The sequence below is a fragment of the Pistacia vera genome, unplaced genomic scaffold, assembly GCF_008641045.1.
Source record: "Pistacia vera cultivar Batoury unplaced genomic scaffold, PisVer_v2 Contig407, whole genome shotgun sequence".
Taxonomy (NCBI): domain Eukaryota; kingdom Viridiplantae; phylum Streptophyta; class Magnoliopsida; order Sapindales; family Anacardiaceae; genus Pistacia; species Pistacia vera.
This window is the reverse complement of record NW_022196232.1, coordinates 43770-66292: the sequence shown is the minus strand read 5'-3', so window position 1 is coordinate 66292 and position 22523 is coordinate 43770. Positions and strand designations below refer to the sequence as shown.

At 35.1% G+C, this 22523-nt stretch overlaps 3 protein-coding genes across 3 annotated transcripts; all 3 read right to left on the bottom strand.

The window, feature by feature from the left end:
* Nucleotides 1-10031: 10031 nt before the first annotated feature.
* Nucleotides 10032-12133, bottom strand: LOC116142298 (pentatricopeptide repeat-containing protein At2g20710, mitochondrial-like). Its single transcript, XM_031427728.1, has 2 exons — nt 11761-12133; nt 10032-10786 (listed from the first exon to the last, which is right to left on the bottom strand). The coding sequence occupies exons 1-2, from the start codon at nt 12067-12069 to the stop codon at nt 10184-10186; spliced, it is 912 nt and encodes a 303-aa protein (XP_031283588.1). The 5' UTR covers nt 12070-12133; the 3' UTR covers nt 10032-10183.
* A 1023-nt stretch (nt 12134-13156) lies between these two features.
* Nucleotides 13157-15590, bottom strand: LOC116142322 (pentatricopeptide repeat-containing protein At2g20710, mitochondrial-like). Its single transcript, XM_031427755.1, has 4 exons — nt 15282-15590; nt 14058-14371; nt 13812-13897; nt 13157-13748 (listed from the first exon to the last, which is right to left on the bottom strand). Exons 1-4 carry the CDS (start codon nt 15444-15446, stop codon nt 13171-13173), a joined length of 1143 nt encoding a protein of 380 aa, XP_031283615.1. The 5' UTR covers nt 15447-15590; the 3' UTR covers nt 13157-13170.
* A 3848-nt stretch (nt 15591-19438) lies between these two features.
* LOC116142321 lies at nt 19439-22523 on the bottom strand. The gene is made up of 2 exons (XM_031427754.1): nt 22190-22523; nt 19439-19743 (listed from the first exon to the last, which is right to left on the bottom strand). The coding sequence occupies exons 1-2, from the start codon at nt 22521-22523 to the stop codon at nt 19439-19441; spliced, it is 639 nt and encodes a 212-aa protein (XP_031283614.1).

The following is a 22523-nucleotide window of genomic DNA, read 5'->3' as shown; positions in this document are numbered from 1 at the left end:
AACGACTATGCACCAGAGTTTGAAGCTTATAAGCCACATCTGAAGAAAATGATTATGCACCCAAGTCTGAAGCTTACAAACCACAACCCGAAGACAATGGCTATGCACCTAACTAGACTTGGCAAAATGGACGGGTGTACCGAGTATGGTTCGAGCCCAACAGGTACTAGCTCAAAACGGGTCACTTTTAAACAGGTCCAATTGAGCCGAGGCCCAAAATGGGTTGGTTTTAAATGAGTTCAAAATATTGGACCCAGACCTATCCTATGCGGGTACGGGTGGACCCTCAGGTACCCGGTACCCGTTACTGTCCACTATAGTTTTCAATTGTACAATCACACCCCACAATTTCCGTTCATTTGCTACATTCACACCCCCCCTCACCCAAACATCCTTCATCTAACCTGTCCGGCCTGGCCCGCAGCTAGTTATGCAAAAAAAAGGGTCGAGCCTAACCCGACCCACCTCTTGGCCAGAAGGGCTAGCCCAGCTCAACCCTAAACCCTAACCCAGCTAGTTTTGGTGTAGGTTGACTCGAAATTTTTTTATTTTTTGATTTGTTTTCTTTTGTGTAATTATTTTTAGCTAACTTTTCAAATATCAATAATTCAATTAATTTTTTTTTTTTTTTTGTTAACATTTCAAATATTAATTCAATTTTAATACAATTAAATTGTAATATAAGAAAAATTAGATTTATTCATTTATCAAAAAATAAAATAAGAAATAATAAAATACAAAAATTATTGTCTCGTTAAAAATCTTACCAAGAAAAACCTAATTGGGATAAAAACTTGGTAAGGAAAAAAGAGTGTAATAATTAACAATTAATTTACAAGTTAGAAAGTTATAATTTACAAAATAACTAATTTGGGGATTGATTAGGACCTCCCTCATCTGTATAATCTATATTACAAAATTGAAATGATTCTATTAAAGTATCGTCGACAACCTTGTATTGATCCTAATAGCGCGACTGTTCCCACTCTCTTATCTCTCTTAGTTGATTGACATATGTTTCATCTCGTAAATTTTTACTTAACATGTCTAAGCCATTTTCTAAACATGCTAATTTAATTTTAGGATCAAATATGGCAGCTAAACAATAAAGAAAATGAATTGGTTTCCAATATTTTTTAAATTTTAATTTTATTGCCTCTATTGGTCCCGTTAAAATTTCATTGTTTCTATTTTTTTTTTTAAATAAATCTAAAATTTATAATTGTATGTATTACCAATAGACCAGTAGGATAATACACACCAGAAAGTTGTAAAGTTGATTGATAAAAAACTTTAAAAAAAGAATGAAATTTTTGAGCTATATGTCAATTACTGTCTACCAAATAATGAGGACCTCTATTATTTGCTACAAAATAACTAATTAAATTTGTATAAGGTAAACATGAATCAAGTATTAAATAAGTACTATTTCATCTAACAGGCATGTCTATTGCAAAAGTTCTAGGAGACATATTTGATTTTATACAACCATTTTGAAATTCAGTATTTCTTCTATTACTACTAGTAATCCAAACTAAAGAATCTCTAATTCTATCAATATTATTCATAATTTTTTTCATACCACTTTTCACAATTAAATTAATAATGTGACATGTACAACGTCGGTGAAAAAACTTCAAATTGTCATAAAAAAGAAAATTTATTTTAAAAAAAATCTATAGCTTTACTATTATCACTTGCATTATCTAAAGTTAAACTTATCACTTTATGAACAACATCATAATCTTCTAAAACTTCAACAATTTTATTGCAAATTTGTTGACCACTATAATCCACAACCATTAATCTAAATCCCAATAAAGATTTATTTAATTTACATTCGTTATCAAAATAATGACTAGTCACATAAATATAATCTTGTTTAGCTCTGCCACTTCAAATATCAACGGTTAGAGTCACACTAACATGACAACTATGTATTTTATTTTTTAATTCTAATTTCATTTTCTCAAACAATTTTATTAAATCATTTCTAGTTTCAGTTTTAGAATAACTTTTAAATTCTAGAAAAAATAATTTTTTAATAAATCTTTCAAAATATTTATCTTCAGCCATATTAATTGGTTAATCAGTTGCAGCAATATATAAAGCTAATTGTTCCCTATATACATAAGAATTATAACGTAAAGTAGTACCCATATTAGTTATTTGAGTTTAATTGGTTTCTGTATTTCCATGTTGAGTAATGTGTTTATTAGCATGTCTTTTTGAAGTATTAGTATCATTACCTGCATCAGCTTTATAAATATTTTCACAATACTTGCATCTTGCTTTCATCATGTGAACTCAATTTTTTATCTCGTAAAACTTATCGAAATGCACTAAAATGTCTGATGTGTGCCTATCGTCGGTTTCAACTGCAGTTGATGAACCCGCTATTGCTTAAGATAGAGTTGGATGAGGACGACGATTACAAGGATGATTTATAGAACCACCAGGAGCTGTAGCAACATGGAGAGGAAAAGAGGAAATATTATGAGATGTATCAAATTCTGAGAATGGGAAAGGGAGACTATTTGAATCTACTACATTTACGTTAGTAAATTCAGGGGGACTAGAATAATTTCCTTCATCATTGAAATTGATGGGATGAAAATATCTATCCATTGTATTATTAAAAAAAAAAAAATTGGATATAAAAGAAATAAAAAATTAAAGAAGGAGAATTGGAATTTGGAAATATGAATTGAAAATTACAAAAACTAATAAAAATTAAAATAAGAGCAAATTGACAACGAAGAGAATAATTGAGACTTGAGAGATTTCAATTGAGAGAATGAGAGAATTTAGGATGTAAGAAAATATGAGAGTTTAGGCCCTATTTATAAAAAAAAAAAAAAAAATGACCAAAAAGACTCATCTAACTACTATAAAACGGCTATATTTCAAACATAAAATGGGTATTTAAAAAAATTATTATTTTTTTAATCTTTTTCATCCAACCCGCTAGCACTCAGCCCGCCTGATAGGGTATACGCGGGCTAGGTTGAACCCGACCCGCCTCTTAGGCAGTTTGGGTTGAACCCAGCTTGATGGGGGCCAGGTTAGGGTTGACCCGCCTAACTCGGCCCATTTGTTCCACCTCTATTTTATGTCTACATAATTTTTGGAGATTTTTCATTGTAAGGGTTTGAGGGTTCGAAGAGAGATCATTAAAGAGCTAAGATTTTTGTTGGAAGGGATGTTTTTTTTTTTTTTTTTTCAATTACTATGGTACCCGTGGGTTTACTCAGCCCACCAATAAAAAAAAAAAAAAAAGGCAGGTGTGGTACGGGTAAAAAAATATGGGCCCACATTTATGGATCAAAATTAGTGGAATATCAGAGAAAGAGAAAGAAACGAAGAGCTCAAGAGTGAAGGCAATAGAAGGGCTATAGGGTTTTGGTTTTTTTTTTTTTTTTAAATTATTTGATTTATTTTTAGGAATAATTACAACAAAGCCCATAGGTTTCATCTAATTATAAGCAATGTATTACTTTTTTTATATTTACAAGAGTTAATGGCTCAACCCTTCTAAGATTTTAATAATAAATCCTTCTTTTAAGTTTCTGAATAATGAAATTATTAGACTGATATGTTTTATGTTAAAATAAACTAAAAGAGAGTAATTAGTATAATATTATTTAATTCAAAATAGTGTAAGTTTTGTTAGAAAATTGAAGACGTTTTGTTTGGCAACTAAGAAAATTGATGAAACTGATAAAAAATCTACTTTTGATCACAATTTGTTAAGGTTCCTTCCTACTACGGTCATGCGCCTCATTCAATGGGATTTGACAAACCAAGTCCCGTGCGATTGAGAGGCATTTCCAAGATGGCGAAATCTCGTGAAGACTTCACTCTGTCATAGCTTGGGCTCAAATGCCAGTATAGATTTAATTTAAAGCTGATTCAGTCTGGTCCTACACGAATTTGGGATCATGTTCAATTTTCAATTACTTCAAGCAGGATTCAACCAATGTCTTACGCACGCGACTAATAGTCTTCCTCGCTAATCTATGATGAACCTTGAACTGGCTTATAATTATAATCCCAAACTGACATGAAAAATATGTATATAATCACAATCAACAGAAGGCGTTAAAACAAAACCTTTGAGCTCTTTGTGCCGTTGGGATGTCTAGGATTGGCTTCCAGATTGTTTCAGAAAATTTCCAAATAAATACTCATCATATTACCTTTCTACGATCGAACACTTCCCATCATATCGGGGCTCTGAAAGTGCTTATGAATTTCCGATCAAAGAAACACCATAGAACTAGTTGATTGCGTCCAAGTTTGATTTCCCAACCGAACATTGTTCAACAATCTATCTTGGACATCTCAGAGATAATCTCCTTGTCCCTGAGTAATTTTAAATTTTCTCTGCTCCCTCCAAATCTCCTTCTCTTTAAAGTATTCCAGAGAGGCAGCCCAACTTTCTCATTTGGTTCTGCTGGTCACCACGAACAACTAATGCTTCCTCCAAAGTGTCCACTGCTTTTTCAGTTTGATTATCCTCAGATACGCTGTTACAATATGAACCAAGTCAGGCATCAGGCTTTACCCCCTTCAATTAGCCCTGTTTATAAGAGTTTCAGCTTTCTGCAAAAGCCCTTTTCTGCAGTAAGCATCAATCAAGAAGTTAGGAATCCGAATATCATGTTTCACATTGGGATTCCACTCCTCCAGAACCTTCTCTGCACTTTCCATGTCATCAAATTTCAAAAGAGAGGTATGACACATCTATAGCCCCTATTGTAGACCTTCTTGTTTTCCTGTGAGTTCCCAAAGTCTTAAAACTGCATCTTTCTTCCCACATGTAGCAATTGTGTGATAAGATAATCATATGGTTTATCATTGTTTCATCCTTTATTAGTCCCAGATTTCTTCAGCATTGACAAAGCCTTGTCCAAAAGACCAGCTTTTACATACCCACTTGCTGCAATAAAGAAGTTTCCCAATCTAAAACACCCATGAATCGATTCCATCAACGTCACAGTGTCTTCAACCTTTAACATAGAAGTTGCTGCATAGGCACTAAGACGGATGCCGAATGTAACTTTGTCACAAGCAATGCTTTTTCCTCCATTTCATGCATCAGACTGTCAATTTTCTCGTAATTTTCATTTTGATAATAAAACTTGAGAAAAGATTGTAAACCAGAGGATATTTAGCCAACCCAAATCCCTCTCTTGCATGGTGGCCTCTGCTCCTCCAAAGATTTTTCATTCACATAGCAGTTGAGAAGAGTGCCATAAACCTCATGGCCCCTTAACTGATTGGAATGTTATTAAAATAATTTCTGCTTGCTCTATCCCCTTAACTTTATGGATCAAATCTAGCCGAGTGGGCCATATCACCACATTAAGCACGAGGTATCTTTTGTCGGTCATCCACATAGACATCTGAACAACAGAGAGACAGAAAGATTAGTCTTAGACATGTGAAAACAATAAAATGACAAAATGAAGTAATATCTTTGCAAATAACATCAAACTAGTATGGCACTACAACTTGTGGGTCCAGTTATCTGTTCTAGATCAAATTTTTATGAACCTCTACAAATCCAATTGCCAAATTTTTAGAATAATTAGTATGATCAATTCAGTAATTTCAAGTGAAATATAGTAGTAGATTTGCCATAGCTTGACAATTCAAATACTCTCGATGGATGTATTGAATTAGGATCGACAAACAATCATAAACCATGGGAGAATCAATAGGGACACCGACCAAAAGAAAAAAAACACATAGTCGTAAAACTACTAATGAAATAGAACCTGATTCAAATTCCAAGGATTCATTAAATAATTACACTAATAAGAGTAGAAATGAAAATTTCTGCAATTGATGACCTATAGCATTACCATACCCAAACTTTTCTCTTCAACTGCCACCACCTATATATCCATCTATAGCCATTACCATCGAGAAATGTAAAAATAACTTTGTTCGTCCACTTCCTCCTGACTTATTTTGTTCTTTTATAGTTGAAGCAAAAAGTTTCTAGAACTCAAGACTAATGGAGCCTAAGAGAGACTTAATACTTTCCAAATGGACACATTATATCATTGTGAACCATATCAATACCAATGCTCGTGAAACAACTCAATTCTTATGCTAACACAGAATCTTTTAATACTTTTCAAATGAACCCGTTATAACCATTCTGAACCATATCAACACCAATGCTGCGAAACAACCCAATTCTTGTGCCACATAGAACCTTGTTTGTAGGTCCAATTACAAAAACTTCTTAAATTGCTATGCAAACACTAAAAAGAAATAATATCAAAACTCAATGTTTTATCTCCATCAATTCCAAAGTAACACGACAAAACCTAATTAAACAGAATTAATTTGTTTCTTTTCTTTAATTACCAGCGGATTCAGCTAATGCAGAAAAACAAACCAGAGAATCCCTGATTCTGGGTATTCTTAAACTTCATTCAACTTCTCTAATGAACTTCAAGGCAATTTCTTAAGGTAAATATTTTCAAAAAGTATAAATATAAATAGAAATTATAAAATATATAAACATCAATAGAGATTATATTTTTTATTTTAATACCTGGAGAGCTTGACTGTATCGTTTAAAGGACCGCAAACCGTTTGATGAAGTCTCGGAGCTGTAATTGGTCTACGGTTCGTCCTTCTTGGACCCACTGATCCAGCATCGGAACATCGAGACCTTCGGATCTCCCAACGGCGAGATCCGACGGAACAGAGCGTTCATTGAGTTTGAAATTCCGCGTCTCCACTTTGGTCTTAGGTTTCCTGTAGCTGTCGAGTATGAAGAAATACTCGAAACGTTTCGATTGCGGAGTTGAGAGCTGACGCTTTCAAGAATTGTACGCAAGCGTACAAGCTTCATTTTCTTTAACAGTTTCGTAGAATCGGAGAGCGAAATGTGAAGGTGAAGTCGAGAGGATGTTGCTCACGCAGGGTTTAAGGGTTTTTGGCTCTTCTTGGGTTTTTTAAAATTAAAAAGTGTTTTTTTTTTTTTTTTTTAACTGCTAACGAACTATTATCTGTATACCAATTGTGACCCGACCATACATTGGGAAGACCTGGAATTGAATTGAGTGTTTGGGCTGAAATGTTTTCGTCTAAAATAGCATGCAGAGCATCTCAACCACGTCAAATTGGCGCAAAAAACACCAATTTGGCGTGGGTTGATACTCCAACCCACACCAAACACTGCATCATTTTGGAATTTGGCGAGGTACTGTAGCACTGCGTCAAATGGCGCGGTACTGTAGCACAATAAAAAATATATATTTTTTAATTTTGATTTTTTTGATTTTTTTTATTTTGTTAAGTTAATTGAGTATTAAATTTTACGCAAAAATCATACAAATTTGAGTATTTGTATTTAATTTAATTTGATTATTTTATAATATGATATAATTTAAAAAATGTAAATTAAAAATAGAACTTATTCAATGTAATTAATGAGTGAAATAAATATTGTGATTATTACAATAAAAGAAAAAAAGAATATTCTAAAGAATATTTTTTTGGTGCAATATTTGGTGTTATGGGTTGGAGATGGAATAGTATTTTGCACCAATTTAGTGTAATTTTGCACAAATTGGTGCAATGGGTTGGAGATGGTCTAATAAAATATCCCTGACACTAATAGACGTGCTTAAAACCACCCAACCCAACCCTATCCGATCAGTTTAATAGAGACTAGGGCTGGAAAAAAAAACCAAACCAAAATATCGGATCGAACAAAAAAAATTGGTTTTTAAATTAAGTGTTCGGTTTAGTTTATAAAAATAATTAACCGAATTTTCGGTTCGATTAACGGTTTAAGGATATATATTAAACCGGTTTTGAAAAAAATAAAAAAATAAAATATCCCTTGGTTTCTCCACGCAAAGACTCTTTTTTTTCACTATTTTTTCTTTCACTATTCATTGCTTTCTCCTTCTTTTTCATTTTTCTTCACATTTCGTTTTCTTCTCTTCCTCTCCTTACCAACTATTTATCTTCTTTGTTCTTCTCCTTTCACTGCTTTCTCCTTCTTTTTTCAGTTTTTCTTCACTTTTCGTCTTCTTCTTTCCTCTCCTTCACCAATTCTCTTTCTTTTTTCGTCTTCTTCTCTTCATCTCCTCCACTTTCCTTTTCTTTTTCGTTGTTGTATCCTTTCACTTTTCTGTTGTTTTTTTTCTTTTTCGTCTTCTCCATTCTTCTCTTTCACTACTTTTCTATTTAGATTTAGATAAGAAGCGAGAAGAGAACACCAGATTGGACTTCAGCCTTTTCTCTTCATCGTTTGGTAAAGCATATTTTAATTCAAGTAAAAAAAGGAAAAATTGAAAAAAAAAAAATGGGCTAAAGTGGAGTGTGACCGAATTGGGCCGAAGACCCACAAATTGTCAAGTTTCACCCTAAGTTGATTATTAAAACATGCTAATAGAGGAGGCCACTAGGGTTCTTACCAACTGACCGTCAGAGTCTCTGGATTAATTGAGGTGTATACAAACTGATCCGGACAACTCCGATAATTACAAAAAAAAAAAAAAAATACAAAATTTTTTTACAATCTTTTTATTAGGGGTGTTCAAAAGACCTGTTGAAATGGAATCAGTGGGTACTCGGGATTTGGTTCTGGTTCCTACCTAGAACCGACGTCAACGGGTAGGTTCTGGTTTCAAATTTTGGAACTGACTGTGCGGTTCCGATTCCGGTACTATAGTTAGGAACCAGAACAAAACTAGGAACCAGAAACCAAGACTAATATAAATAAAAAAAGATTAAGGGGGTAAATAAAAACTTTTGTAGAAAAAGTAATGTGAATACATTTATATTTATATTTCATAACATTTAAAGTAAGTTGGTTTGACTTTAAGAACCTCCCTTTACAAGGTAATGGAGTTTGTATTGAATTTAAATTTATAATTTATTTTGTAACAAGTGCCTGGTGGGGGGGATATTTGTAAGTTTTTAAGGGTTTTTTTTGCCATTTTAAAATCTTTTGGGGGGTCATGAATTTTACAAGGTACCTAGAACCAGAAACGCAACCGGAACCGTTGTTACAGGTTCTTTTCTGGGTACTTAGGAACCGAAACTGTCGGTTCCAGTTTGGTTCCAAATTTAAGGAATCGTCGATTCTGATTCCTTCAAAAAATACAAAGAACTCGGAACCGAACACCCTACTTTTATATAACAAAGAGCTTGTGGATATATCAAATTACCCTAACATGAAAAATAATTTGAGCATTTAATTGATAAAAGGAAAGAACATATTTCGATTTTCCTTCCACCCCCCACCCCCCACCGGCGCTAATTTGTTGGAGTTAAAACACTTATCTCTTGCAGGTTTACAGAATCACATTAACACCCCTAAGATTTCAGAATTTGAATGAAAGGATTGCTTTACCTCTTAACAAAACTGGGCATGAAATACATTCTCCATGGCAGAAGATAACCATGTCCACAAAATACTTTGTTTTTTTTTTTTTTTTTAATGAAGCATAGCTTCCAGAAAGTTGAATATTTTTTTCAAATTCATATTCAACATGTTTCCTGTTCTTTTACTGAGTCATCGTTATCAACCTCGGGGCTCGGGCACTGAAAGTGCTCTTGCATCGTCAATCAAAGCATCACCATAAAACTTACAGAGTGCGTCAAAGTTTAACTTCCCATTCTGGACATTATTCAACCATTTTTCTTGGAGATCTAGAGATAATGTCCTTTTCCCTCAGCCATTTTATAATTTCTCGAATCCCTCTATGTCTTCTACTTCATCTTTTAAGAATTTCAAAGAGCCCACCAAGTCCATCCTTGGATTCCATGGTTTCGACAACCACCAACGCTTCCTTCATCGCCTCCACTGCCTCTAGAGTTTGATTAATCTTAAGATATCCTGTTGCCATATAAAACCATGTTCCAATCCCGCTTCACCCCTTCAATTTTCCCTTGCTCATAAGAGATTCAGCCTTCTGCAAAAGGCCTTTTCTACAGTAAAACCAATCAGAACTTTGGATACGGAAACATAGATTGAACTCTGTGATTCCCATTCCTCAAAAATCTTCTCAGCACTCTCCAGGTCATCAATTTAACAGAGATTTTAGATAGATATGAGCCTCTATTGTAAGCAGCAAAATTCTTCTTGTAGATTTCCCAAAGTCTTAAAACTTCATTTTCTGCCCAGTTGTTGCATACTGTCTTATAGAATTTCGTATGCTTTAGCAGCACTAGAGTGGCTTTTACGCGATATTAGTCCCTCAGATTTCTTCAGCATTTGCAAAGACTTGTCCAAAAACCCAGCTTTTGCATACCCACTAGCTGCAGTAGCATAAAGTTCCCAGTCTAAGAGAACAGTGGGATAGGATTCCATCAAGTTTACAATCTTGTCAATTCCCTCAACATCGGAGGCACCTGCATAGGCATTTAGAAGGATGCAAAATGAACTTTTGTTATAACCGATGCCTTTTTCTTCCATTTCACGTATGAGACAGTCAAATTTCTCGTAATTTCCAGTCTTATAATAAAGATTAAGCATAGAATTGTAAATCAGTGGTTCTACAGGCAACAATCCCAAATCACTTATTTCCTGCATGGTGGCCTCTGCTTTTTCCACAGATTTTGCATTGGCATAGCAGTTGAGAAGAGCAGAATAAACAGGAAGGCTCCTAAATTGTTTTTGAACGTTATTGAAATAGTTTTCTGCTTGTTCTACCCCATGAACTTTAGAAATCAAATCCAACCGAATGGCAACATCACCAGCTGTAAGTCGAAGGTATCTTTTGTCAGTCATCCACATAGATATCTGGTGTAGAGAGACAAAGAGATATCTTAGTGAGACACCAAAACAATGAAATGACTAAAATGAAGTAATCATATAAAGGCTAAGCATCTTTACAAATAACTTCAAATCAACATCACAGCTACAACTCCAGGTACAAATTGTATATGGTAGGTCAAATTTTATGATCACTTAAACTCTAAACACGGAATAATAAAATGTGATTATATCAGTCTATTTGAGAAAATTCAGGGTGAAAACACAGTCGTTGACTTGTAGTAGTTCAATCTATCAATTCCTTGATAAAATATGGATAACAAAGAGCAACAAAAAGCTCATGAACCAATTGCAACTATAAAATTACAAGTTAGACAAGGGGCAAAAAGATAAAATAATCAACCGAACCTCATGTAAGTTCCAAGGATAAGAACTGCACTAATAAGCCTAGAAGTGAAAGATTAAGCGATCTGTGCACCAAAAACTCGAAGAAGTTTAATAGCATGCCCAGTACTATCACTTTTCATTTTCTTAAAGGAATCTATATATTATTTTACTGATTCACCTTACATAAGCGGATACAAAATTTTAACCCACTTCCTCAGAATTTTTTATGAAATATATCTTATTTTTCTAATAGGAGACATACAAATTTGACACAACAACCAAAAATAAATAAATAAATAAATAAACACTTCTAAGAAAGTGAATCAAATTATGTCTCTACCAATTTTCAAGAAGATTTTCATAATTTCCTATACCTTTACAACGAATTTTAAAACTAATAAATTCAACACCTGTTTTAAGCAAATCAAGAACAAATCAAGCCCCATTAAACAATTATATATATATGAAGCCAGACGTTTCAGAAGTTTAAAACCATAAAAAATTGGAGAAAAGAAAATTTCAAATTTTGCTATGAATTTTAAAGATAAATACAATAAGGCGCTAAATAATTCTTAAAAATTAATTAATTTAAAATTTAATTAATATGTTAATACCTGAAGAGCGTGAGTGAATCGTCTGAAGGATCGCAACTCTTTGATGAAGAGTTGGAGCTGTTCTTTCTCTACGGTTCGTCCTTCTTGGACCCATTGATTGAGCAGGGGAACAATGGAGACCGTTGGGTCTCCCAGCGGCGTGATACGAAGGAACAGATCGCGCATTGAGTTTGAGTACGGGTTCGAGCTTCTCCGTTCTGTTGTGAGGTTTCGTGTTGCGGTTGAGTATGAGGAAGTTCTCAAAACATTTCCCAGACGAAGCTGAAAATTGATGCCTTCAAGGATTGTACGCGAGCTTACAAACTTCATTTCCAGGAAAAATTACACAGAGAGAGAGAGAGAGAAAGAGAGAAATGAAGAGATCAAGCGTGAAGGCAATCGAAGGGTTTAAGGGTTTTGGGTTTTTTGTTTGTTTAAAAAAAAAAAAAAAGTTATTTTGATTTTATTTTTAGGGATAATTACAGTAAAACCCAAAGGTTTAATCCAATTGTTAAAAAAAAAAAAAAAAAAAAAAAAAGTTATTTTGATTTTATTTGTAGGAATAATTACAGTAAAGCCCATAGGTTTAATCCAATTGTTGAGGAACACTGGTAGTTTCAGAAATAGGATGTTAGCCTGTTTTCTTTAATTTAATTGATATTTTCTATATTAACAAGGGTTATATAGAAGAGTATTTTAAAACCTATCCCGATCGGTTAAACCAGTTCAACTAGAACCCAGGGTCAAGTGACAAATTTTCCTAATCATTCAAAACCCTAAAAATTAGGACAATAATCTGTGAACAATTGAAGATAAAATGTTAAATTATTTTTTAATCATCTACATTTGTTAATTTAACCAAACAACATCGCACAAGAAAAGTTTATAAATTAACAAAAACACTCACATCCACCCAATTGACTGCTAGTCGACCACCACTGTCAGACAATGACCAACAATCGCCAGAATAAAGCATGACCAACTAGATCTAACCGGTAATACATCGATCTATCATTTTCCTATCAGATTCACCATGTATCTGGCCGTCGTTAACAATTATGTTTTTATTAATTTATAAACTTTTATTGTGAAAGGTAATTGTATATTTTGAATTGAATAGAATAAAATTGAATTTCAAATTGAATTATGTCAATATTAAAACAAATACGTTTTTTACTATTTACAATACGATAGGATAATGGAATAGAGATTTGAACAGTTAAACAAACTGGGGGGATAATATTCGTCAAACCTTTCCAAGGTTTAATAATAAAAATTTTCTTAAGTTTTTGAAATAACAAAATTATTATATTGTACAGTTAAGTTTTTTATGTTATAATAAACTGAAGTGTAAAAAAATTATCAGATCGATAAATTGGCTTATAATTATTATCCCAAACAAGACATGAAAAATATCTCATATAATCGCATTCAATAGAAGGCGTTAAACCAAAACCTTTGAGCTCTTTCTACAACCGGTTTCCAGATAGCGTCCAAGTTTGATTTCCCAACCCGAACATTGTTCAACAAACTGTTTTGGACATCCTCAGAGATAATATCCTTGTCCCTCAGTAATTTTATAATTTTCTCTGCTCCCTCCAAATCTCCTCTCTCTTTTAAGTATTCCAGAGAGGCAGCCCAACTTTCCTCATTTGGCTTCCACTGGTCACCACGAACAACTGATGCTTCCTTCAAAGTGTCCACTGCTTTTTCAGTTTGATTATCCCTCAGATATGCTGTTACAATATACAACCAAGTGCAGGGATCAGGCTTTCCCCCCTTCAATTTAACCCTGTTTATAAGAGTTTCAGCTTTCTGCAAAAGCCCTTTTCTGCAGTAAGCATCAATCAAGAGGTTAGGAATCCGAATATCATAGTGTTTACATTGGGATTCCCACTCCTCCAGAACCTTCTCTGCACTTTCCATGTCATCAAATTTCAAAAAGAGAAGGATGACACATCTATAGCCCCTATTGTAGACCTTCTTGTGTTCCTGTAGAGTTCCAAAGTCTTAAAACTTATCTTTCTTCCCACATGCAGCATATTGTGTGATAAGACAATCATACGGTTTACCGCTTGTCTCATCCGTTATTAATCCCTCAGATTTCTTCAGCATTGACAAAGCCTTGTCCAAAAGCCCAGCTTTACATACCCACTTGCTGCAATAAAGTAAGTTTTCCCATCTAAAACACATTGAATCGATTCCATCACGTCACAGTGTCTTCAATTCCTTTAACATCAGAAGTTGCTGCATAGGCACTCAGACGGATGCCGAATGTAACTTTGTCACAACCATACCTTTTTCTCCATTTCATGCATCAGACTGTCAATTTCTCGTACTTTTCATTTTGATAATAAAGCTTGAGAAAAGTATTGTAAACCAGAGGATATTTAGCCAACCCCAAATCCCTCATTTTCTGCATGGTGGCCTCTGCTCTCTCCAAAGATTTTTCATTCACATAGCAGTTGAGAAGAGAGGCATAAACCTCAGGGCCCCTTAACTGAATTGGAATGTTATTAAAATAATTTTCTGCTTGCTCTATCCCCTTAACTTTATGGATCAAATCCAGCCGAGTGGCCATATCACCCGCATTAAGCACAAGGTATCTTTTGTCGGTCATCCACATAGACATCTAAAAAAGAGGACAGAAAGATTATTCTAGTAAGATGTGAAAACAATAACACGACAAAAGAAGTAATTATCTTTGCAAATAACATCAAACTAGCATGGCAACTACAACTTGTGAATCCAATTACTTTTAGTGCAAATCTTTTATGAACCCCAACAACTCCAATTGCCAAATTTTAAAAATAATTCGTATGACCAATTCAGTAATTTCAAGTCAAATATTGGTAGTAGTTTTGCCATAGCTGAACCAATTCAAATGCTCTCGATGGATGTATTGAACCAGGATCAACAAAAATATAAACCAATGGGAGAATCAATAGGGAGACCGACCAAAGAAAAAAAATCACAGTCGTAAACTACTAATGAAACAGAACCTGATTCAAATTCCAAGGATTCATTAAAATTACATAATAAGAGTAGAAATGAAAATTTCTGCAATTGATGACCTATAGTTTACCATACCCAAACTTTTCTCTTCTACTGCCACCACCCTATATATCAGTCTATATCCATTACCATCAAGAAATGGAAAATATAACTTTGTTCGTCCACTTCATCCTGACTTTATTTTGTTCTTTTATAGTTGAAGCAAAAAGTTTCTCAGAACTCAAGACTAATGGAGCCAAAGAGGACTTAATACTTTCCAAATGAACACGTTATAATCATTGTGAACCATATCAATACCACACCTCGTGAAACAACCCAATTCTTATGCTAACACAGAACCTTTTAATACTTTTCAAATGAACCCGTTATAACCTTCTGAACCATACAACACCATGCTCGCGAAACAACCCAATTCTTGTGCCACATAGAACCTTTCTTTGTAGCTCCAATTAAAAAAAAAAAAAAAAAAAAAAAGAAAGAAAAAAAAAACTTCTTGAATTTCTATGTAACACTAAAAGCAAATATACCTGAAGAGCGTGAACGTATCGTTTAAAGGACCGCAACCGTTTGATGAAGTCTCGGAGCTGTAATTGGTCTACGTTTCGTCCTTCTTGGACCCACTGGTCCAGCATCGGAACAATAGAGACCGTCGGATCTCGAACGGCGAGATCACGATGGAACAGAGCGTTCATTGAGTTTGAAATTCGGCGTCTCCACTTCGGTCTTAGGTTTCCTGTGGCTGACGAGTGTGAAGAATACTCGAAACGTTTCGATGGCGGAGTTGAGAGCTGACGCTTTCAAGAATTGTACGCAAGCGCACAAGCTTCATTTGCTTTAACAATTTCGGAGATCGAAGAGCGAAATGTGAAGTGAAGTTGAAGAGGATGGCTGCTCACGCAGGGTTTAGAGGACGGGGTTTAAGAAGTACCTGATGTTTTAGAAAGGTTAAATAGTCCTCCATAGTTTAGGAATGTTACCAAGCCCCTAATATTTTGTAAGGGGTATGACTAGGAATGTGTTTATTTTGGTCACTTACTCCATATCTGAATACACGGCCGTTTGACTTGTGATAAACTTTAAAATAATTCTCAAAACTTAATATGATTCAAGCTCAGTTTATAACTGTCTCTAGAATCTAGAGAAGTTCTTAAAACAAAAAAAAAAAAAAAAAAAAATTCATGAACTAAATTACCTAAAATAAATTTATTCAAAAATAAATATAAATTTTATATGATAACATTGAATAAAGCTTGCAATTTATTAATTTTAAAAAGTTATAAAAAAATTATAGTTTGATTATCATCATAGTTTCTGGTTGCTGGAAATGGGCTAATGGAATCCGATGACCAAAAAATTATCCTATGTATTTTGATAACAATATTAATATCACAATGATCGTTTTTAATCGTTATATCTCATGAAGCTTACAAGCCACACCCAAAAGAAAAAAACTATGCACCCAAGTCTAAAGCTTACAAGCCACAACCTGAAGACAATAACTTTGCACCCAGGTCTGAAGCTTACAACAAAGAAAAAAACTATGCACCCAAGTCTAAAGCTTACAAGCCACAACCTGAAGACCATAACTATGCACCCAGGTCTGAAGCTTACAAGCCGTAACTCGAAGACAATGCCAATGCACCCAAGCCCGACGCTTACAAGCCATAACTTGAAGACAATAACTATACACTCAAGTCTGGAGCTTACAAGCCACAATATGAAGATAATAACTATTGACCCAAGTCTAAAGCTTACAAGCCACAACCCGTTGACAATAACTATGCACCCTAAAGCTTGCAAGCCACAACTTGAAGACAATAACAATGCACCCAAGTTCGAAGCTTACAAGCCACAACCTGAAGACAATAACTATGCACCCAAGTCCGAAGCTTACAAGCCACAACCTAAAGACAACGCTTATTCACCCAAGCCTGAAGGTTACAAGCCACAATCTGAAGATAACAGCTATGCACCCAAGCTTGAAGCTGACAAGCCGCAGTTCAATGATAATGGCTATGCACTGAAGCCAGAAGATGACAAACCACAACTCGAAGATAATGGCTATGTACCCAAGCCAGAGTGTTAGGATCCCACATTGAAAGGGAAAAGGGTGGGCGTGTGGGTTATAAAGGCTTGGGCACCCTCCCTTGGCAAATCGGTTTTCCAAGGAGAGTTCTACCCAAGCACATGAAAGACCCATGGCCCAGCCCAAAATTGTTGAGTTATTAGAGTTGGTTCCTATCAATTGGTATCAGAGTATGATCCTACGCTTATGTGGCAGCGCACTCGTGGCAGGCTGACCTTGGGCCTAGGCTGCTACCCCGAAAAAGGGCATAGAGGCCTAAGGGAAAAGGGATCCGCGTAGTCACCCAAGGGGTAAAGAAGCCGACGTGGACATTGGTTGCGGAAGCGTGATGAAATGTTAGGATCCCACATTGAAAGGGAAAAGGGTGGGCATGTGGGTTATAAAAGCTTGGGCACCCTCCCTTGGCAAGTCGGTTTTCCAAGAAGAGTTTTACCCAAGCCCATGAAAGACCCATGATCCAACCTAAAATTGTTGAGTTATTGGAGTGGGTTCCTATCACAGAGGCTTACAAGCCACAACCTAAAGATGACAACTATGCACCCACGCCTAAAAGCTGACAAGCTACAATCCTAAAATAACGGCGATGCACATAAGGTAAGAGTATCCTATCTATTTTGATAACAATATTAATATCACAATAATCGCTTTTAATCGTTATACCTCATCGAATAATAATTTTTTGTTTTATTTTATTTATTCTTCACAACCTCTTTTATTCTCTTCTCGTCACTGATCCATGCCTCTGCAAATTGAACGAAATAGAGAAGCAACAGGAACAAAATAATAATAGTTAAACAAAACAAACAGTAAACAAAGAAAGTAATACGCGCGATTTACCCTGGTTCACCCAATGTAGGCTACGTCCAGCTGAGTCAATATTATTGCAATATGCCTCACCTCTCTCGTTTTCAATGAATGAATTGTTCTCACACTCATAACAAGAGAAAAGAATGTTTATATACTAGGTTTAAGGGATTAAACCTAGTTTTACAAGAATTCCTATTCCTAAGCCCAACCCAAAAAGGAAGATATAAATTAAAAGGAATCCTACAGCGGGACCCCCGAGTGCGTCTCCGTACCCATTAATGTGAAGTAGTCGACAACTCCAACACAAATGATTATGGCTAGGCGACAACCTTGAGGATGACGAACCAAAGTCTCAAGAATATATCTTCACAAGGTTAATATCACAATCAATTAGTTTTTGTTTCTGTGTTTCAAGAAAAAAATTCATGTCTTGTGAAGTGTTTGTATATATGGGAATGTGAAGGGATGATTTTTTTTGTACCACTGAACGGGAAGCATATCTCTTCACAATCTTAATATCAAAATCAATTAATTTTTGTTGCTGTTGTTTTCAGGGAAAAGATTTATGTATTAGAATGGAATCAAGCTGAGAAAAGTACAGCATGAAAGTTGGAAAATCATGGATGCAACAACGTGGATCAAGCTAGACTGAACATATTTTACCCATAATGTATAGACCAATGATCCATTGAGTTCAAAATCTCACTACCGAACACTTAATCTAACATAGAAATCGCATGGCCTGTTTGACTGACATGTAGGAGTTATAGCTCGAAAACTGTTGAATTTTGATAGTTGGAGGATCATCCAACAAACATGATATCAAAGCCACTTTCATAATCAATACTATATTAATTTTAAACAACAATACTATAATACAATCAATAAACATACCCGTGTATGTTAGAAGGTAAAAGACATTTTTAGATATATGCAAGTGTCAACGTTTGAAAAGTAATAAAAAAAGAATTTATACCCTCTTTATTAATTTTTAGTAAGGATAATATTATAATTAAGTTAAAAAAAAAAAAAAAACAAAAAGAATAATACTACCCATCCCAGATATTTATTTAAATTTCATATCCCAATTCCCAAATAACGTGTCATTACAATTTAATATTGTATATCATTAAGTGCATCATCACTTTATTTAGTGTTAGTGTCATGTATGACAACACAACACTTCGAAATATGAAATAAGTTTCCTGTTCTTTTACTGACTCACCGTTTTCAACCTCGAAAGTGCTTCTTCATCATCAATCAAGCATCACCATAAAACTTACGAGTGCGTCGAAGTTCAACTTCCATTCTGGACTTATTCAACCTTTTCTTGGAGATCCTCAGAGATATGTCCTTTTCCTGAGCAAATTTATGAATTTCTCGACTCCCTACGTCTTCTTACATCTTTTAAGAATTTCAAAGAGCTCGCCAAGTGTTCCTTACCTGGCTTCCACTTGTTTTGACAAACCACCAACGCTTCCTTATCGCCTCCACTGCCTCAGAGTTTGATTATTCTTAAGTATCCTGTTGCCATAAAAACCATGTCTTCCAATTCGGTTCTCCCCCTTCAACTTTGCCTGGTTATAAGAGATTCAGCCTTCTGCAAAAGGCTTTTCCACAGTAAGAACCAATCAAGAAATTTGGAATCCGGATATCATACCTTAAACTCTGCGACTCCCATTCCTCAACTATCTTCCGGCACTCTCCAGGTCATCAAATTAACAGAGAAGATATGACAGATATTAGCCTCTATTGTAAACAGTAGCATTCTTCTTGTAGATTCCCAAAGCCTTAAACTTCATCTTTCTGCCCAGTCGTTGCATACTGTCTTAATAGAATTTCGTATGCTTTAGCAGCACTAGAGCGGCTTTTGCCTGATATTAGTCCCTCAGATTTCTTCGCATTTGCAAAGACTGTCCAAAAACCCAGCTTTTGCGTACCCACTAGCTGCAGTTCCATAAATTTCCCAGTCCAACAGAACAGTGGGATGGATTCCACCAAATTTACAATCTTGTCAATTCCCTCAACATCAGAAGCAGCTGCATAGGCACTTAAACGGATGCTACATGTCATTTTGTCATAACCAATGCCTTTTTCTTCATTTCACAATCAGAATGTCAAGTTTCTCATAATTTCAGTCTGATAATAAAGATTAAGCATAGAATTGTAAATCAGTGGTGTTCTGGCAACAATCCCAAATCACCCATTTCCTGCATGGTGGCCTCTGCTTTTTCCCAGATTTTGCATTGGCATAGCAGTTGAGAAGAGCAGAATAAGCAAAACCCAATTGTTTTGGAATATTATTGAAATAGTTTTCTGCTTGCTACTCCATGAACTTTAGAGATCAAATCCAACCGAATGGAACATCACGCTGTAAGTTGGAGGTCTTTTGTCAGTCATCCACATAGATATCTGGTGTAGAGAGACAAAGAGAATCTTAGTGAGACACCAAAACAATGAAATGACAAAATGAAGTAATCATATAAAGGCAGCATCTTTACAAATAATTTCAAAATCAACATCACAACTACAACTCAGGGTCCAATTATATAAGTAGGTCAAATTTTTATGATCCCTTAAACTCTAAACACACAAAATATTAAAATGTGATTATATCAGTCTATTCAGAAAATTCAGGGTAAAACACAGTCGTTGACTTGTGTAGCTCAATCAATCAATCCTTGATAAAATATGGAAAACACAAACCAACAAAAAGCTCATGAACCAATTGCAATTATAAAATTACAAGTTAGACAAGGGGCAAAAAGATATAATATCAACAGAACCTAATGTAAGGTCCAAGGATAAGAACTGCACTAATAAGCTAGAAGTGAAAGATTAAGCAATATGTGTTCCAAAAAATCGAAGAAGTTTAATAGCATGCGCAGTCCTATCACTTTTCATTTTCTTAAAGGAATCTATATATTATTTTACTGCTTCACCTGTCATAAGCGGATACAAAATTTTAACCCACTTCATCAGAATTTGTCCGGAAAAATATCTTATTTTCTAGTAGGAAACATAGGAATTTGAAACAAAGCAAAATGCATAAAACTTCTCAAAACAAAAACTAAAGGAGTGTAAGCAAGAACTACTAATACCAAATCAACAAATTAAAAATATTTGAGCCATCATCTTCCACCACACCCAGACAATGCCCCGTTTTCAAACGGAATCAAAATTTTCTTCATAGCTCCCATTTTAAAAATAGTTATTGAATAGCTATGCAAATATAAACAAGTTTGCTTGGCTTTCAGGTATACTCGAAAACGAAATTAACAAAACTAAGCTGCCAAACCTACTCATTCACCTCCCTCGAGGCCCAGCCACTTATATATTATATATATATAATATATATATATTATTATATAATATATAATTAATTAATTGTAATACCTGGAGAGCGTGAGAGAATCTCTGAAGGATCGCAACTCTTTGATGAAGAGTTGGAGCTGTTCTTTCTCTACGGTTCGTCCTTCTTGGACCTATTGATCGAGCAGGGGAACAATGGAGACTGTTGTATCTCCCACGGGCGTGATACGCGGAACAGATCATACATTGAGTTTGAGTACCGGTTCGAGCTTCTCCGTTTTGTGTAGGTTTCGTGTTGCAGTTGAGTATGAGGAAATTCTCGAAACATTTCCGAGACGGAGCTGAAAATTGAGCCTTCAAGGATTGTACCGCGATTACAAGCTTCATTTGCAGGAAAAATTAGAGAGGAGAAGAGAGAGAGAGAGAGAGAGAGAGAGAGAGAGAAATGAACAGCTCGAGGGTGAGAGTGAAAGCAATCGAAGGGTTTAAGGGTTCTGGGTTTTTTAATTTTGATTTTATTTTAGGAATAATTACTTCAGGCCATAGGTTTAATCTAATTATCGGGGAACACTGCTAGTTTCAAAAAAGGATGTTAGCCCCTTTTCTTAATTTAGTTGATATTTTCTATATTTACAAGCAACAAAGCTATGGACACCGAAAATTTTGACCGAAAATGTGTACGCCTACGTGTAACATGCCTCTATTTTTTAACAATTTTTTTCTAGTGAACGACGTCCATCAAATTTGGACGGTTAGTCACTCACATGGAGCCCGTCCATATTATATGGACGGGCGTCCATAAGGGACGAGCATCTCCTTTAAAGACACCCGTCCATAAAAAAATATGAAAAAAAAAAAACTTTTGGACGACCATCCATAAATTTTGGACGGCCATCCCTTACGTTGGACGGGCGTCCATTAGGAATGGACGCCCATCCATACTTTAAAAAAAAAAAAAAAAAAGAACGTTTGGACGGGCATCCATTATTTTGGTCTCTACAAATTAAAGAAAAACTTTGGATGGGACAGGCATCCGTAAGGAATGGACGCCCGTCCATTACTTACGTTTTTTAAAAATAAAAGAAAAACTTACAGTTTCACGCAAGGCTAATGGGTTTGAGATCGCCAATGCAGTTAGGAAGTGTTCGTATCTCACTATCAGTCCAGTGTCTTTCATTCTTTTCTTGAGTATATGGATTCGCTTACTTACATTATCTATTCGACGAGTACCAGTAAATGTAGTATCAGCTACTGGATTGCGACAACGAGCAAGGAAGCCACGCTTTTGTGAACTCTTTCCAGTGATAGCAATCTCATGCAGTATCTCCTGCACATCATCAGCCAACTTTTTGACGTCCTCCAGCCAGTCTAGTACGTTTGCATCCTGGTTGAAGTTCTGTAGCTTATCCTTATTCTCTTCATCGCTATTGACTTCTCTGAAAATCTTAAACTCTTGCCTCCATGGAATTACCTTTTTACAAAGGTCATTAGGATTTTTGAGGGACCTCAACCTAGAGAACGGCGTCTCCAGTTGCTCCAACTTGCTACACAATTCTTGAACCAT